This window comes from Tupaia chinensis, unplaced genomic scaffold (genome assembly GCF_000334495.1).
Source record: "Tupaia chinensis unplaced genomic scaffold, TupChi_1.0 Scaffold000386_1, whole genome shotgun sequence".
NCBI classification, from domain to species: domain Eukaryota; kingdom Metazoa; phylum Chordata; class Mammalia; order Scandentia; family Tupaiidae; genus Tupaia; species Tupaia belangeri.
The window spans coordinates 2,694,052-2,712,396 of NW_006159888.1; the positions used below are offsets into that span (position 1 = coordinate 2,694,052).

General features: G+C 39.4%; 1 protein-coding gene and 1 pseudogene across 9 annotated transcripts in view; one reads left to right on the forward strand and one right to left on the reverse strand.

Moving 5' to 3' along the window:
• LOC106735424 (28S ribosomal protein S17, mitochondrial pseudogene) overlaps positions 1-1,719 on the reverse strand; it is a 5,071-nt pseudogene extending 3,352 nt beyond the window's left edge.
• The window catches only part of WDR33 (WD repeat domain 33), a 141,809-nt gene that overhangs the window by 81,871 nt on the left and 41,593 nt on the right, over positions 1-18,345 (forward strand). Inside the window, exon 8 of one of the 9 annotated variants that reach the window (XM_006153688.3) lies at positions 10,613-10,871. The exons of the other annotated variants lie outside the window; for them this stretch is intronic. Within the exon in view, the coding sequence (XP_006153750.1) occupies positions 10,613-10,617 (5 nt within the window). The 3' untranslated portion in view covers positions 10,618-10,871. Of the gene's footprint in view, positions 1-10,612; positions 10,872-18,345 lie in introns of those variants that run through there. 9 annotated transcript variants of the gene reach the window in all.

Consider the following 18,345-nt stretch of genomic DNA (forward strand, 5'->3'; position numbering starts at 1 on the left):
TTTCTTATAGCTTAAGCTTTATTATGATTGAACTTTTTTTTTTTTTTTTTGGAGAGGTTTTTCGCTATAGGGCGTGTGCGCTTGCCAGACAGACAGAGAGAGACATAGAGACAGAAAGTGAGAAATCACCCCCCCAGGGGGGATGGTCACACCGCAATCTCTTTTCCTCCATTCTCCTCTCAGAATCTTGGGCACGCATGCACACGCGCCTGGCGTGAGTTTTAAGCCACCGGGTCCAGGACACGAACCACGGTTGACTACGTGGGAGTCCAGTGACATAGCCATTACGCTAACTGCTGGTTCCCATGATTGAACATTTTCTTGAATCCTGTGTTTTAAAATGCTCTAAATTTGGGTGTAGCCCAGATACTTATTTGGGTGTGCCTCCAGTTGAAATGACCCCTGATTAACTCTTGATCATTCTTCTAATCAGTTCAGTTAGATAGACTTTTGTGTCTTAACAATTTTCAGTATGATAGTTATTAATGTGTTTTACCTTATCTGAACCATTCAACGAGTTTCAGCCTGTTCTTTTTTTTTTCTGAGAGGTTTTTTGCTATAGGGCACATGTATTCATCAGAGAGACAGAAAGTGAGAGATCACCCCCCGGGGGCGATGGCCACGCCACGATCCCTTCTCCATTCTCCTCTCGGGATCTTGGGCATGCAGACACATGTGCCCGGCATGAATTTAAGCGACCGGGTCTGGGACTCAAGCCACAGTTGAGTATGTGGGAGTCAAACAATGTAGCCGTTACACCATCTGTTTGTCCTAATCTGTTCTTTTTTTAAGAACTTTAAATTTTATTTTCATCATGTCAACATTCTTATTAATATGGCTTAATCTGAAAAAGTCTGACTTAAAATCATGTTAATTATTTCCCTTTGGAACTGATTAAATCAGAGAAAAATCAAATTTATTTAAAATATAGAACAAAAATATTGCTTAATGGGATTTTATCTGTTTATATCAAAAGGTATTCTCCGAAAATAAGGGTTCTAATTCAAGATTCCCTTGAATGAAAAAGTAGCAAACAAACCCAATCTACCTTCTAAAACAGTATGCTTACAAAATAATGTGGCAGATTGCTAGGTACACTTAGTGAACACAAAAGCATGTTTACTGAAAAGAGCATTTGAAACATGACCATAACTCTTTATGAAAAATTATAACAGGTTCTTCATTTAATTTTATTTAATAATATACCACACAAGTAACTGGGTAGTTAATGATAAAACTGAGAAAATGTTCTTTTCCCATGAAGTGAACATGCCAATCTTTCCCTCTGGTTTCTTCCAATTCTCCTTCATGTATTGAAGAGATATTGAGTTCTTAGAGTTCTGGTTAGGTGGGTGGTTTCCAAGCTGACTGGACTCTCCAGGTAGGTAGTTCCCACACAGGTTTTCCCATCACTGGATCTATGACTTTTCCAACTTTGAAAACAATCTCAGCCAGTTCATGTTTCACGTACTTTGTGGAACAGGTAAAGCTTTGAGAAACACAGTATCCCCGACTGTACACTGCTGAAGGGTATCGTGGGCAAAGTAGATTTTTCTCGTATTAAAATGCTTTAATCGGGATTCAAAACAAGCAAGGTTACTCTCTAGCAGTTTTTTGCATTGCTGTCCCAATCACTTTCCCCACGATCCACTTGGCATGGACAGATGAACGAGTTACTGACATTATAGCTCTGGTCACCTGCAGTTCTGCTGTACAATCGCACCCCTAACCTGTTCTTAATGTTAAAAGCTAAAAGAAATACTTTTAAAATATAATTATTTAATTTAATTTAATTTATTCATTCTTTTTTTTTTTTTTTTTTTTTTTTTTTACCAAGAGAGAACGAGGGGGGGGGGATTTCACCAGAGAGAGACAGAGGGTGAGAGTGAGAGAGAGAGGAAGTGAGAAAGCAAGCCACCAGATTCAGGACTCAAACCCTGGTCAGCCATGTGGGAATGTCCAGTGCCTTAACCACCACGCCACCTTCTGGCCTCCCGCTAAAATAAATCTTAACACCAGATTTATCTTAAAGCTGCCTTCCCTGTTAATTATGAGATGTGTACTAATAGGCATTGTTTTAGAGTCACTTTGTATTCACAAATGCCAGTACCCTTCAGCCAGGGTCCCATGGCCTAGCAGTGAAGGGAGTCAGGTCCCACATGCTCAACTTCCATTCAAATTCAGGTCCTAGTGACTTGTAAAATAGGTTGGGTGTGACTCCAAATCCAACAGGATGGAGAAATAGAAAAGGGATTATGGTGTGACCCTGCCCCATTGAGGTGCTTTTCTTCCAGCTCCTCATCCCCATCTCTGGTGAGCACATACATACTCTGACAATTTACAAAGGAATGTCCTTCAAACGAAGGTCATCAGGAATACACCTAGAACAACTCGGATTCATTACTCATTACACCAAAGAACACAGATAATAGGGATCTGGGTATCTTAGTAAGAGAGTGTAAAGATTTGAGTTTTTATTGGTAGTTTTGGGGGAAGATTTAAGAAAATGTAGAGAATTGGCTCTGGATTGGGTGCTGTCGAAGTGACGGCAGTTCTAAAACTGCCATTATTCCTACAGAGAGGGCAGATTAGAGAAAGGATAAAAGTGTAATTGGTCAAGAACTAGCTATTACTCATTGGCAAGAAGGATGTTTTATATTTTTGTTTTACAGTGACCTTGTTTTTCATCTTATTATGGTCTCAGAATGATTAATTTCATACAGATGTTCAGTGAGATTGTCTGACAGAATAGAATGGTTAAGCTATAAACGTCAGGTCAGTTTATAATAACCTGAAGCTTAGCTGTGAACATCAAATTAGTTTCTTGGACATCAAGAGCTGCTTTTTTTTGGTTCTTTCTCAAATGCATTCAAAATCAACCAGCCTTACACTATGTAGGGAAGTCAGGATTTAGTAACAGTGACATTGGACATGTTTCAGTTGAAAGAAACTGTAGTGACACCAATAGTTATGTTTTTGCAAATTAGAGCAATTGGGAAGCATTTGATGGCATACTAGCCAGTGTATGCCAATTTTGAACTGGCTATAAGAACTAATTACAGTGAGTAAAATATATGCATGTTCTTTTTAAGAAATAAAATTAGTGGATTTTCCTACATTATTCTCTCTGGATACCCTAGGGTTTACCCTGCTAAAGTCCATGCCTAGGAATTAGTGTTTAGTGCTTCAGGAGTGGGTTCTTTACAGCTGGAAAGAGCCAGCCATGCCTTTTCTATATGGTAAACATTAATATAAACCAGTAAATAATTAAAGGATTTTAAAGATTTTAATGACTTAATGAACTATTATATACCTTCTAATAGCCAATTATAATTACTGAATTCCTAAGGAACTGCATGTTAACCACAGGCAAAGAAAGAACAGTGTTTTTATAGTTCTACTCTCTGGCTTAGTTATAGACATCAAAAATTGCCATAAGGGTCTCTGTTTATTCAGTTTTTTTTCCCCCCAGAAAATCTCTGTGGCCTATGTGTTAGGTGAGGTGCCAGACACTGGGTTGGGGGAAGGGTCAGTAATTCCTTCTTCATAAACACTGCTAATGATGATTTGGGGAGAAATTTGATTTCAGAACTTAACTTTTGATGGTATCTTAATTTTGCATAATATACATTCTAAAATGAGGAATGTATTAATACAATACAGCAAAGAATATATCTGTGAAAAACTGAAATAATTTTTGTAGTTTTTGGACTTTAAAAATGGTAACTTTCTCATTTTCTTTGTCTTTGGTCAAATTAAAAAAAAATAATAAAATTGAATAAATAATTCTTCAGAAGAAAAAACATGATACCTACTGGAGCCAGCAGGTGGCGTGATGGTTAAGGCACTGGACTCCCACATGGCCTATGGCAGTTTGAGCTTTGGACCCAGTGGCTTGAAAATCGCTCCATGTGTTTGTGCACATGTGCCCAGAAAAATAGAGGACAAGGATTATGGCGTGGCCATGTCCCCTTTGTGGTGATTTCTCACTTTCCCTCTCTCTCTGGCTAGTGCATGTGCCCTATGGTAGAAACTTGAAAAATTAAATTTTTCTTTATTCTTAATAGAGTGTATGTGTACACACATGTGAGAATGAGAGACAGGGAGAGAGATATCACCATATCACCCTCCACAGAGCCTGGTCATTCTGCAGTATTTTAGATTAGACATTAATTAAATTAGACATTAATTGAGCACCTGCTCAGGTAGGTCTCAAGATATCTTTAAAACATGGAAGCTGGGAGACCAGCAGGTGGCGGAGTGGTTAAAGTGTTGTACTCCTACATGACTCACTGCAGTTTGAGTCCTGTACCCGGTGGCTTGAAACAGAAGCTGGGCGCATATGCATGTGTGTTCAAAATCCCAAGAGAATGGAGGAGAAGGGATTATGTGACTACCTCCTCTGGCTGGCCATTCTCACAAGTGTACACACCTTATAACAGAAACCTTTCTTAAAAAAAGAAAAAAAAAAAAGCACAGAGGCTAGGCTAGCCCCATAGCCTAGTGGTTGAGGAAGCCAGATTGCACATGGCTGCTCATGGTTTGAAACCTGGTCCTGGCAGCTTGAGGGACACACCAGGTACATATGTGTGTCCTGAGATATCCTGACAGAATGGAGAAATGGAAGGGAAGGGACTGTAATGAGACCATGCCCCATTGGGGGAGTTCTTTATCCCTCCCTCTCTCTGTCTCCGAAAGTACATGCATCTTTTGGCTATTAAAAAATAAATAAACCAGGTCCAACAGATGTCGTAGTGGTTAAGGTACTGGACTTGCACTTGGCCAACAATGATTCAGGTTCTGGACCCAGCAACTTAATCATGCTGACACATGTGCGTGTGCCCAAAATCCCAGGAAGAGAATGGAAGAGAAGGGATTGCGGTGTGAGGGGTGATTTCTCACTTTGCCTCTCTCTCTCTCTGGTGAATGCATGTGCTCTATAGCAAAACCTAAAAAACAAACCAATCAGGGAGGACTCTACAACAAAATTTCTCCTATAGTAAATTCCAACATAGGTTTCTGTTATATCTTCAGTATGTAGATTGAGGGTATTCTCCTTAACACTGAATCTTTTTACTGTTTCATAAAAACTGATAAAAGTTTTTAAAGGTAGGAAAATTAGGTTTGTAGTTAAGACTATGGGAGTACTTATTAAAAGCCTAGAGCACATTTGGTAGTATCATATGATTAGAGAATTCAGCATGTGTAGCTCCATTAGATGAGTAAGACAATTACTAGACTCTTCCAAGTACTAATACTAGTTGTGCAGGTGATTTGTAGAATTTTCCCATAGATATGAAGAATTTCATTATAGTTTGTCATTGAAATTTTCCTACCTCCTTTTATTATAACTTTCAACCTTTATGAGATTCTTAAGAACTTTTTTTTTCCTTTTTTTTTGGAGAGATGTTTTGCTATAAGGCAGTGTGCTCACCAGAGAGACAAGAGAGTCAGAGTGAGAAATAACCCCCCCTGGGGGATGCAGGCACTCGAGCCTGGTACTTGAATTGTGGTCCACCATGTTGGAGTCCATCAACATAACCATTATGCCTTCTTCTGGTTCGAAGACTCTTGAGAACTTTTAAGAAAAGATTTAGATTGTGAAAGCTTTTACATTTTTTTTTTTTTAAGTAGCCCCTCAGTTACCTTCAAATATTGTTGATTTGAATCAAGCTACAGATGAAAACTTTCAGAATAAGATTTTTATCCTAAAGATTATTCTACTGGACCAGAAGATGGTATGGTGGTTAAGGGCGCTGGACTCCCCCAATGAGTGACTGTTTCGGGTCCCAGACCTGGCGACTTGCTTTCTCACTTTCCCTCTTGCTCTCATTCTGTTCCTCTCTGGTCGAATTAAAAATTAATATAAATAAATAATTCTTTAAAAATATTTCATTGAAAAATTTGTTTATTTTAGATTTTAAACATTGCATAATGAACTGTCATTTAGATTTTTATTTTCTAAGTACACTACATCATTTTTGCAAGGAAAAGTGATTAGCATTTCCAGAGTTAGCACAGATTTTAAGACTGGTAGGGAAGTTGTATAAGCGTTTGTGTCTGTGCCTAAAATATGTATAGGTATCACAATGCATCTTCATATAATTTAAGCACATAGATTTGTGGTGTAGTCTCTTAGTTAAAGGGCATGAGTAGTAAGGTTTTATATTTTGAAACTAAATCTGTTTGGGCAGAAACCCGTTCCCATGATCCCCTCAAAATTCATTGGTCCTTTAAGTTATTATAAAAGTACATTTATGTTTTTTTTTTTTTTTTTCGAGATTTTTGCTGTAGGGCATGTATGTTCACCAGAGAGACACAAGGAGACAAAGAGATAAAAAGCAAGAAATCATCCCCCCCATCCCCAGAGGGATGATCATGCCACTATCCCTTTTCCATTCTCCTCTCAGGATATTGGGCATGCACACACATGTGCCTGGTGTGAGTTGTTAGCCGCCCGGTCTAGGACTCAAACCGTGCTTGACTACGTGGGAGTCCAGGATGTAACCATTATGCCATCAGCTGGTCTCAATTATGTCTTAACTGCTTATCAGAAGGATCAATATAGAATTGTACCAATTGACTATGTCTTTTTATCATCCGTGAATACAAGTTTATTTGAAATACATCTTTTTTCCTATAAAATAGGGAGGCAAACCCTGTATTTTCTGCAGTTAGCTCCAAGTTTAATCATAAAAGAATGTACTGTAATTACTGTTTGTAGTAAGTGACAGAAATTATTAATGTTATTGAACCTCTTCTCTAGCAACTCCAAAATTCTAGGTATGGTCATTAGTTGCTACTTGGCACAATCTTCATTTTTCCTCTGGGATACGTTAAACACTACTCAGGTGAGAGTCAGCAGGTCTGACTTTGAATCCCAGTGCTGTCACTGGTCAGTCAGTCTGTCTCAGCTGTGTCTCTTGTCTGTGAGGTGGGCTTTATGGTACCTACCTTATAGAGCTGTCATGAGGGCTGCCACGCAAGGAAATAGGCAGTCTCCACAGTGCAGGACGAAGCATGTATTTGCTGCTAAAGTCACATATGTCAAAGAAAGATGTTAAAATGTGTGGTTGGAGTAAAGAAAGTTAACATTTTAGTTCATTTAAGAGGCATTTGGGATTGAGTAGGAAAGGTCTTAAAGGGATTATTTGAAGAAAGAGATAATCAGATCAAGTGTTGGGATAGGAAATGATTATCCTATTTTCAGTGGTGATTCTTAGGTTTAGAAGTGATATTAATAAAATTAATTGTATTGTAAGCCACATTAAATAAATAACATTATGCTGAAATGGAACTGTGACTTATTTTTTAAGCTTTATTTGTAAATGCCCTTATAATTTAGCTACTGTCTTCTCAGAACCACAGGAATGCTGTAAGACAGCCCTTTATCCCCAGCATCACCTATGTACGATCTCCAAAGTTTTTTCCTTAGCCTTTGCTAAGTTAGTTTTTTCTCTTTTTTTGTTTTAAGAGAGATTTTTGCTATAGGGCGCATGCGCTGGCCAGAGAGACAGAAAGCGAGAAATCACCCCCCAGGGGGTATGGCCACGCTGCAGTCCCATCTCCTCCGTTCTCTTCTCAGGATCTTGGGCACGCACGCACACACGCCCAGCATGAGTATAAGCTACCAGGTCCGGGACTCGAACTGTGGTCAACTACATGGGAGTTCAGCGACATAGCTATTACACTAACTTGCTTGCTTTTTGAATAGGTAATATATTTACATGTTTGCTAAGGACCACTAACTGCTTTTTGAGTCTTATTTAGGTAAATTCACATTCGATGAGTATATGTACTGAGTTATTCTATAGCTTTGTAGCAGCATAGTCTTTCTGTTGCTACTTTTTTCAAGGTTTACAGTATTTTGGAAAAAAATAATGTAAAGACCAAAATTGATATGTATCTTTGGACTTTTTTTGTGTGCTACAGAATGCATGTGCTCACCAGAAAAAGAGAGAGAGACAGAAAGGGAAAGGAGAAAGCACTCCTCAGGGGCATGGTCACTCCACAATCCTCCTACGTCTCTCCCTCCTTTAGGGATTTTGAGCATGCATACACATGTGCTTGGATATTTTTCAAGTCGTTAGGTTCAAGACTCAAACTGTACAGTTGGCCATATGGGATGGCTACCTTAGCAAACAGGCCATGGAGCCAGCCTAATTTGAACTTCTTTTTTTTTTTTTTTAAGAGATTTTTGCTATAGGGCACATGCGTTCCCCAGAGAGACAGAGAGAGAGACTGAAAGCAAGAAATCTCTTCTCAGGAGAGATGGCCGTGCTGCAGTCCCTTCTCCATTCTCTTGGGATTTGGGGGCATGCACACACATATGCCTGGTGTGAGTTTTAAGCCTCCAGGTCCGGGATTCAAACCACGGTTGACCATGTGGGAGTCCAGTGATACAACCGTCACACCCTCTGCTGGTTCCTCCAATTTGAACCTTTTAGTTTTTTTTCCTTTTGCGTGGTCAGATTTGGGTCTTTATTCTCGGAGACAGCCTGAGGTCTACAGCTGGCAAAGCTTATTCTTTAAAAAGCAGCAACAAAAATGGGAAAAGTATTTATTTGACTTCATAAGTTTCCTTGGCACTAACGACAACTCTGAAGGACCCTGGGTCTGCACAGGCTTGTCGACTGTCCCTCATGGCCAAGCTCCTTGCCCAGCACTCCAGGCCCAATGTGAAGACTGAAGATGTATTTGAGAAGCAGGGTTCAGTGGCACACCAAGGCTTTTTTATTCTTTTTTTTGAGAGGTTTTTGCTATAGGGCATGTGTGCTCTCCAGGAAGACAGAGACAGAGAGACAGAAAGCGAGAAATCACCCCCCAGGGGAATGCCCACACCACAATCCCTTCTCCTCCATTCTCCTCTTGGGATCTTGGGCGGGCACACATGCACATGCGCCTAGTGTGAGTTTAAGCCACCAGGTCCGGGACTTGAACTGTCGTCGACTACATGGCAGTCCAGCGACATAGCTATTACTCCCAACTGCTGGTCTTCACCAAGGCATTTTTAAGGGACACGGGTTTATATGCTCTGCACTTTTCTTTTTTTTTACAAAAAAAAAACTTAGTTTGCATTTTACCATAAATTTTTTTTTTAGCTTTTTTTTTTGCTATAGGGCACACGTGCTCTCCAGAAAGACAAAGACAGACAGAAAGCAAGAAATCACCCCGCAGGAGGGGTGGCCACGCTGCAATCCCTTCTTCTTCTTCCCCCTCTCGGGCTCTTGGACACACACACACACACACACACGTGCGCCCGGCTTGATTTTAAGCCACTGGATCTGGGACTCGAACCGCTGTAGACTACACAGGAGTCCAGCAACACAGCTATTACACCATCTGGGTCCCTTTACAGTAATTTTAAAGAGACATTTTAAGTTGGATCAAAATAGGTAAGGTGCTAGATCTCACATGGCCTACTGCAAGTTCAGATACCAACCTGGTAGCTTGAAAAATCGTGCCCAAAATGGAGAAGGCATTGCAACATGGCCATCCTTCCTGGAGCGGTGATTTCTCACTTTCCTTCTCTCTCTGTCTCTTCTCTCTGTCAAGCACATGCACCTCACAGCAAAAAACTAAAAACTAACTAAATAAAAATCCAACTTTAAAAAAATTGAAATGCTTTTCTGTTAGAAATATTTATTAGGTTGTCAGCAAGGTCATGAAGTGTTTTTCTATGCAAAATTGCATGTTTTTCCAGACAACCCAATATATATTACCAGCACTTTGGTTGCATAATATGTCTCGTTTAGTTTATTTTCCTTCGGCTTTAAAATTTTTTAAATTTATTTTTATCAAAATAAAATTATTATTACTATTTTAAAAATTTTTTGAACAGACAGACAGAGAGAGAGAGAAAGGGAAAACGAGAAAGCAAGCCGCCAGGTCTGAGACTTGACCCCGGTCAGCCATGTGGGAATGCAGTGCCCTTAATCACCACGCCACCTGCTGACTCCCATTGGTCTTTAATTTTTTAAAAGAGTTATTTAATTTTATTCATTGTCATTATTGTATTTAATTTTTCTGAAGTTGACCAGAGAGAGAAAGAGAAAAGGAAAGTGAGAAATCTAGCTGCCTGGTCCAGAACTTGAACCATGGTCAGTTATGTGGGAGTCCAATTGCCTCAACCACCATGCCACCTGTCAGTCCCCAATCTTTACATTTCTTTTATTGTTGCTGTTTGTAAAAATGAGTAGTGAAAGGTATTGTTGATCACAGTTAAGGTGAACAGCCCTTCCCTGTGCCGCATTGTTTTGATTCGGTGTTGAGTGTGATCTTGAATACGAGAAGTACAGACCAAAAACTGAGAACTTGGTGGTCCCTTGTATACATCCCAACATCATACTGGTCTCAAAGACAGACAGGCAGGGAGAGACCTGGTTAACCAGCATTCTGTCTATGCAAAGCATTGATAGCACAGTGAGTGATTACTGTATGTTGACTGACAAAAGAAATGAAGAACTCTGGCCATGGATAGATACACATGTGTTCCTTAAGGTGCAACAATTATGCCACTGAAAGCCCACTTGCAGTATATATTTTAGGAGTGTTCCTGCTAGTTAAAATGGATTTAGTTTGATCTTTCCATATCTTGTCCTATGATCACAAGGATGACAGTTGATGAATACAAAGGCAGGCACTGCCTGACGGTTACTGATTGACCTCTCCGGGGAATCTCATTTGCAACTGACATCATTCTCTGGCCAACCAAGCTGAAGACCAAATGCAACACTGAGATATTCTTCGTCTGTCATGCGTGGCAACAAGTATATTCTGTGTATCTCGTGGAAATAAGAAATGGAGAGACTCCTAAAGTGGATCACACATTCACATGCCCTATGAGGGCTGAGATTTGGGCAACACTATTGGTGGAATTGGGGGGTGGGATTAATCTAGTATTTGTTTTGCTTGAGAGTGTTTACCTTTTCCAAAGGTAATACATGTTTCTAAGTTCAAACAATTAAAATTAAAAAGTCGATATCCTCTCCCCTCATATCCAGAGGTAAGCACTATTCTGGTGTGTATCTTATCAGAATTCCTGTTCACTACAAAAAGATAAATCCCTACATGAAAAGGAGATGTACCACATCTATTCTTTCACTATTTGCTGTTCTCACCACGCAGTGTATCATGGTCATCTTACTGTATCGGTGCTATCTCGGTCTTTTAAACTGCTTGGTAACATTTCATAACATGTCTCTACCATAGTTTACTTAACCATTCCTGTTGATAGACACTTAGAATTTGTAAGAGATTTTTCGCTAAGACAAAGTTGTGCACTAAGCCTCTCTGTACCTTTATACTTACATCCATTCATGTTTATAGAATCCCTACAACAAATAGACTTTTAACAGTCTCTCAACGATGTTAGGAGTCCTAGTTAGGTAGGACTTGTGTCCCAGAAGTCATTAATGATGAAGTTTAAGATAAAGTTGTGGTTCAGCCGAACTCAAGAGATAACATAGGATTAACAGGTTAGGAAATCTTCACCATTTAAAATTTTCAACTTATTTTTAAAAATTATGAATAACATGTATGCATGGTAAAGCCTTCTCAGTTATAGTGGGATGGAATTTGAAATAAAAAATCTACCAATCCTTTACCTCTCCCCAGAGGTAATTTTTTGAAACTAATTTGTTTTTTATTCTCATGGTTTCATCAAAATTTTAGTTAACACACTCCTTGATACATCTGCCTGACATGAGTCTATCTCCTGTCACAAAAGGTGAGGAATTTGAGTACTTAACCCATCAACCATACCTTCTTCCTCTTGGTTTTTGTTATAATGAGTTGTTGTTAATGACTTCCTTTGTAGCTTTAAACTTTTTTGGGGGGGGGGCTCCCAATTTCTGCCACTATTCCTCAACTCACCATTAGATTACAGAAGAAAATCTATGCTTCTCTGTTTTTAAATTTCTCTATGCTTTTTTACCCTTTCTTATTCGTTGTCAAGAATTTTAAATTGTTCTTTTTTTTTGAGAGATTTTCACTGTAGGGCGCGTGCGCTCGCCAGACAGACAGAGAGACATAGAGACAGAAAGCGAGAAATCACCCCCCAGGGGGGATGGTCACGCCGCAATCCCTTCTCCTCCATTCTCCTCTCGGGATCTTGGGCACGCACGCAGACGCGCCCGGCATGAGTTTCAAGCCACCGGGTCCGGGACGCCAACCGCGGTCGACTACGTGGGAGTCCAGCGACATAGCCATTATGCTAACTGCTGGTTCCCGAGAATTTTAAATTGTTCTTGTACTATTCTCTGACTACAGTTTTTTGTTTTCTCTTCCTATTTTAAAATCCTAAGAAATGATAACCCCAAAATACCTTTTCTTTTTTTTGGAGAGGGTTTTGCTATAGGGTGTGTGCGCTCACCAGAAAGACAGAGACAGAAAGCGAGAAATCCACCCCACAGGGGAGGATAGCCATGCCGCAATTCCTTCTCCTCCATTCTCCTCTTGGGATCTTGGGCACGCACGCATATGCACCCAGTGTGAATTTAAGCCACTAGGTCCAGGACTCGAACCGTAGTCTACTCCATAGGAGTCCATCGACATAGCCATTACACCAACTGCTGGTCTCCAAAAATACCTTTTCTACTGTGAAGATAGTATTGATCATACAACTAAGTACTTTTGGTCAGACCCCAGAAAAGAAATACTTCTGTGGCACTTGAAAGTTACTCTGAGAAAGCAATGTCAAGAGCAAGTAAAAATCTGTCTTTTTTTTTTTTTCCTCTCTCTCTCTCTCTCTCTTTTTGCTTATAAGCCACAAGACACATGTGCTCATAAGAAGGAAATATAGATAAGGAGAGGAAGAAAGCACCCCCATTGGGGTGTTACCACAATTTCTTCTCCATTTCTCCATTCTGTTGGGACTTTTGGCATACACACAAAACGTACCTGGAGTGTCGTTCAAGCTGCCGGACCCAAGATTTGAACTGAGCATTTGGTCATGTGGGATCCAGCTTAGGCCACAGTCCAGCTCAGGTGGTTTTCCTAAATCAATCACCCTAGCAACTGTGGGAAGTAATGCTACAGCATAGTTAGCTTTAGTTTTTCTTTCAATGTCTTTTGTCTTAATGTCACTAAAACCTTTATTGTAGCAAATTTTTAGGTTTTTAATTTTGTAATTTGTGTAAATGAATTTTGTTTTCATTTTTGAAGGCATCATTCACCGTGTGCCCTGACTTCCTGCTCTAATTTTCAGTAATTGTTTTTTGTGCTTGTGACTCTTAACTATGGTTTTATCTGCCTTCGTCCTTTAAGTCTACTCTATTTTCATTTTTCAGTTTAATCAAAAATATATTTTCAAAAAAATTTCTCAGAAATAGTGTCTAGAAGGTACCTATCACAATTTTGTGTCTGAAAAGGTCTTTAATTTGCCAACATATTTGACTCATAGTTTGTTTGGGTTGTGAATTTTATTTATTTATTTTTTTAAAGAGAATTTTGCTATAGGGTGTGTGTGCTCTCTGGGAGGATGACCACGCCACAGTCCCTTCTCTATTTTCTTGGGATCTTGGGCATGCATTCACATGCGCCCAGCATGAGTTTGAAGTCTCTAGGTCTAGGATTCAAACTTTTGGTTGACTATGTGGGAATCCATTGATGTAACTATCATGCCGTCTGCTGGTTCTGGGTTGTGAATTCTTTTTTGATACCCTTTTCCTTCATAATTTTGAGATCCTTCATTATCTTATATACTTAATCTTAGCCAAAGGCTGAGAAGTGATGCCTCCGTTATCTTTATATGTGTATTGTTTCATTTGACGTGTTCCTATTTGTTTCCCCTAGGGTCACGTCACTTATTTTCCCTGGTCTTTCTTGGTGCTGCTGTTTGATTTTCCTCAGTTTGTGGCGATCCTTGGTTAGCCAAATATTTGGTGCTTTGTATGGGTTAGTATAAGCAATTGCCTTGCATTTCTTTTGCAGTTGTCTAGGTCATGAAAAAGCTCCTTTCCTGGATGGTAGACTTGACTATGGGAGGAGGGGAGATAGAGAGAGATATAGATAATTTGTGAAGGTGGCAAAGGACAATCTTGGAGTAAGCAGTTTACAGATCCCAATATAAGTGGGTTGTATTCTGAGGTTGTGTTTTTGTTTATTCCATTCTTGGGTGGAGTTGCCTCTTCTCTCTCCCCTCTCCTTTCTCCTTCCTTTTATCCTCTTCTCCTTTGCTTTCCCTTTTTCATTCTTCAGGGTCATAGTGTGGCATTTCCACAAGTTTCCACACACCTCGAAGTATGCTCTAGGGTTTCTTCTCAGGCTATTTTTGCTTTGTTTAGAAAGCAGTTGTCTAGTTTTAGCTGAGGGCAGCTGTTCTTGTAAATGGGGAGTCAGGAGGAGTCACCTGGACAGGTGACCCTGTGGAGAGCCCTTCACCCTCAGCACTGGATCTCAGCCTCTCTCATTGAGGTGTCACTGAGTTTAGAGCCTTTTTGATGTCTAACAGCTACAGTCTTTTTTATTTTAGGTTTGATTTTTTTCCCCCTTTCTGGTTTATTAGTATGAGCCCATCTGTTTTTGGAAGATGCTCACATTTGGGTTGAAGGTTTTTAAAATTTTTCTATAATTTGTTGTCAGGCCATGTCAGTCTTAGGGAATAAATGTGTGCCATATAAACCTTTGAAACTACTTTAGGAAGGGGCTTTCATAGATCATGTCACTTAGTACTAAAATCACGATTTGATTCCAAGTTGCATTTCTTTTTTTATAGGGTGCATGTGCTTACTAGAGTGACAGAGAGATAGAAAGCGAGAAATCACTCCCCAGGGAGATGGCCATGTTGAATCCCTTCTCAGATTTTTTCTCTTGGGATCTTGGGCACACATACACATATGTGAGTTTCATGCCACTGGGTCCAGAACTCAAACCACAGTTGACCATGTGGGAGTCCAGTCCTTTAACCACCGTGCCACCTGCTTGTCCCTTCAAAGTGCATTTTTTCGCACTAATGATGAAGTAATTTTCCTTACTTTTTTCCTGATGTTCTCCTTATTCCCATGATCTTTATTTCTTAAGAAAGCTTATTAAAATTTTATCGTATATTTGTTACTTAAGGTAGTCCATGATGTCAGGTGGTTTAGAGGTACATGATCAATTAAAATAAAGGAAATACACTTGAGTTAAATAAACCCTAGTATTTTTCTTACAGGTTTTTTTTTTCACCTAGAATGAATTGATACTCTTTTTTTAATTGCCAGAGGGTGTGCGTGCTTGCCAGAGAGAGAGAAAGCATCCTCCGATAGGGTGCAATCATTTTCCTCCAATTCTCCATCCTCTCAGGACTTTGGGCATGCATCTACATGCACATAATGTGTTTTGCAAGCTCCTAGGACCATGACTCATACCACATGGTCAGCCATGTAGCATTTCATTGCTGTGCAATGGGGCCAGCCCTCTTTGTTTTTTTTTTTTTTTTTTTTTCAAGTCGATTTCTTCCATGTCAGAGGGGGCACCCCGACAGGATTTCCCACTCCAGTGCACCCTCGGCCTCAGCCAGCCTGTATTATGGACACACATGCCTGTTTTGCACAGGGAAACCTCGGGGTGAGAACCCAGGACCATCCCATGTAGCTTCAGCATTGTGTGTTACCATTGTGCCACTGCAGCTGGCCAAATTCTGTATTCGTTACTTAAAACAGTCAAAGTCATGAAAGCAGTGAGTTCTCTCATTTTAGGTTTTTCACTCCTGAGAGATAAATGACATTACATCAAGTTTAATACTTGGGTTAGGTATTGGTAATCAGAACTCAATGTTCTTATTTCAAGGATTATTTGAAAACTGAATTTTAGCCATTTTACCAAAGTTCCACATTGGGAGAAGTGCTCTCAGATCAAATTGTTTTCTGCTTTCCCATACTCTGCTCATAGCAGTAACAGCTCTTGCTGGATACCCACATCTTGCTGGAAATAGCTGTCTCTATGGTGAGCTTGTTTAGGGCAGAGATTCAATCAAAATGCAAGCTTTTATTCATTGAGAATTCAGAATGTGTGCCAGCCATGATGTGAAGTGCTTCATATATTTAATTCCTGAAACAACCCCATAGTTGAGTATTGATCTCTATTTTACAGAAGACCCTGTAAGACTTAGCAAGGGTTAAGTAAATTACGTAAGGGCAAAACTAGTAAGTGCTGTGGTCCAAAAACCCGTTTTACTTGCAAGTTTTTTCCCCTCTTCTTTATTCATGACAGAGCATATACACACACCTGTGAGGAGACCAGGGGGACAGAAAGATTGAGATAGAAGCTCCCTTCACAGGATCTGGTTATGCCCTGATCTTCTTCCTCCTGTCCTCTAGTCCATAGGGTCCTAGGCACGTGCAGTGTTCCCAACATGTTTCAGGCTGAATAGACTGGGGATTCAAACTGCAGTCACCATGTGGGGATTTGTTTTCTTGTGGGCAGCATGCTGTTGTGCCACAGGATTGGTCCATATTTGACGTTTTAATGGTGTACCATTATATAGCATATGAGCACTGAATGCAGCAGCTGTTTGAATTAAATTACATTTTACGTATCATTTTCTCAATTACACATGCACCTGATTTTACACTGAACTTAATGTTTCTATTGGGCAAAGCTAATTTTATCTCTTGATTATTACCTTTTTATGGGAGGGAATTATAGTAGGTTGTAAGTGGAAGTGAGAATTCTCATGATTCACTTTTTTTCTTTATGAGAGAATGTGTGTGTTGTGCACATGTGCACAAAGAGACAGAGAGAGACTCTCCACAGGGCTCGGTTACACCACAGTCTTACAGTCCTACAGTCCACTGGGATCATGGGCACACGTGCATGCATCGGGTATACTTTCAGACCAACTAAGCTGGGGACTTACCCTGTGATAGCTTATGTCTTCCAACTCTGCAGTCCAGTATGCTACCAACTGCACCACAGAGGCTGGGACATTATTCACTCTCGATGTACTGCTCAAAGAAGAGGGTAGAATAAAACACTCATCTGTTTTCCCCAAGAACACAAATTTGATTTTTAATACAGTGTTTATAAATCTACTTTTTGTCCTCTGAGGTTTTTTTTTTTTGTTTGTTTGTTTGTTTGTTTTTTGTCAGTGATTCAATAAAACACAAGAAGATGGCAGATTTTAACATCTCCCAAAGGAAATACTGGTATTGTTCATGAAAATGTTTAATTCAAACCGGTTTGGAGTTTTTTAGTAAGCATTAGTTGGTTTCCACATTTCTAGAATAGTAAGATTTTTTTTTTCTTTCTAAGATCTGTGTTCAAAATTGTAAAAGTTCTTCTGTATTTTTATTTCATGCTTATATTTATAATGAGACTTTGACTGTATAGAGAATCATGGATTCAGAAAATTTTTCCCACTTCAGCATTCAAAATTTTGTTCTATTGTCCTCTTCTAGTCAAGTGTATTGATGAGAAATTTCATGGTGTTTTGTAAAATGTCCTTCAACTGGGATTTATTTGATGTTTTTCTCCTGTTTGGACATGAGATTATGTTTTTTTTGGGAGGAAGACCACAGATGTAAAATACCATTTTATCACATCATACCAAGGGTATATTCTATCAATATGGCTTGATGTTGGCCTTGGTCACTTGCTGGAGGTTGTGTTCATCAGGTGTTCCAGTGTAGGAATATTCTCTTTCCTTTACATTTTCTACTCCTTGTGAGGAAGCTATGATACACAGCCCACACTTACAAGGTGTTGAGTCTACCTCCTTCAGGATGGAGTAACCATAGAATTATTACATATGCGAGATTTGACTTCTTTGCCACTTATTTAGCTTTTTAAATCTGTATGGGTTAAATGAGTAGTTATTTTATTGTAAGTAATATAGTTTCCAGTTGAACTTTTCTTAGTTATTTCTTCTTTGAAACAGAAATGGGGATAATTATCAATTATCTATTTAAAGTGTATGTAATCTCAGACTACACTCATTTATAAAGTCTTAATGATAGCTAGAAATTGTACAGTCTGCTAGGGATCATGTGATAGACACCTACCTGCCCCCAGCAACACTGAGGGGTTCACTTACCCCTGTTCTGTTAAAGGCAAATTTTTGTTACTGCTATTGTTATCAGTACTTTCCTTTCTTTTAAGAGGTGAGTGAGTAGGAGTAGAGGGAGCCACATTTACCAAAAATGTGCGAATATACCTAGGAAGAGGCTAGCCAAACAAAGAACGGTTGATACTGTCAATGGCAGTGATTACCATGGGGTTAGTTAATTCTGTGCTTTGGCTGGCATTTTTTATTACTTTCATTTATCTAAACTTTCAAGTTAAAAATAATGTATCCTTAGTCTGGCCAACTATAAGTAAATCAGTTGACCTCCTTGCTTTCTGAAGGAGGGGTTCTGAAGGTAT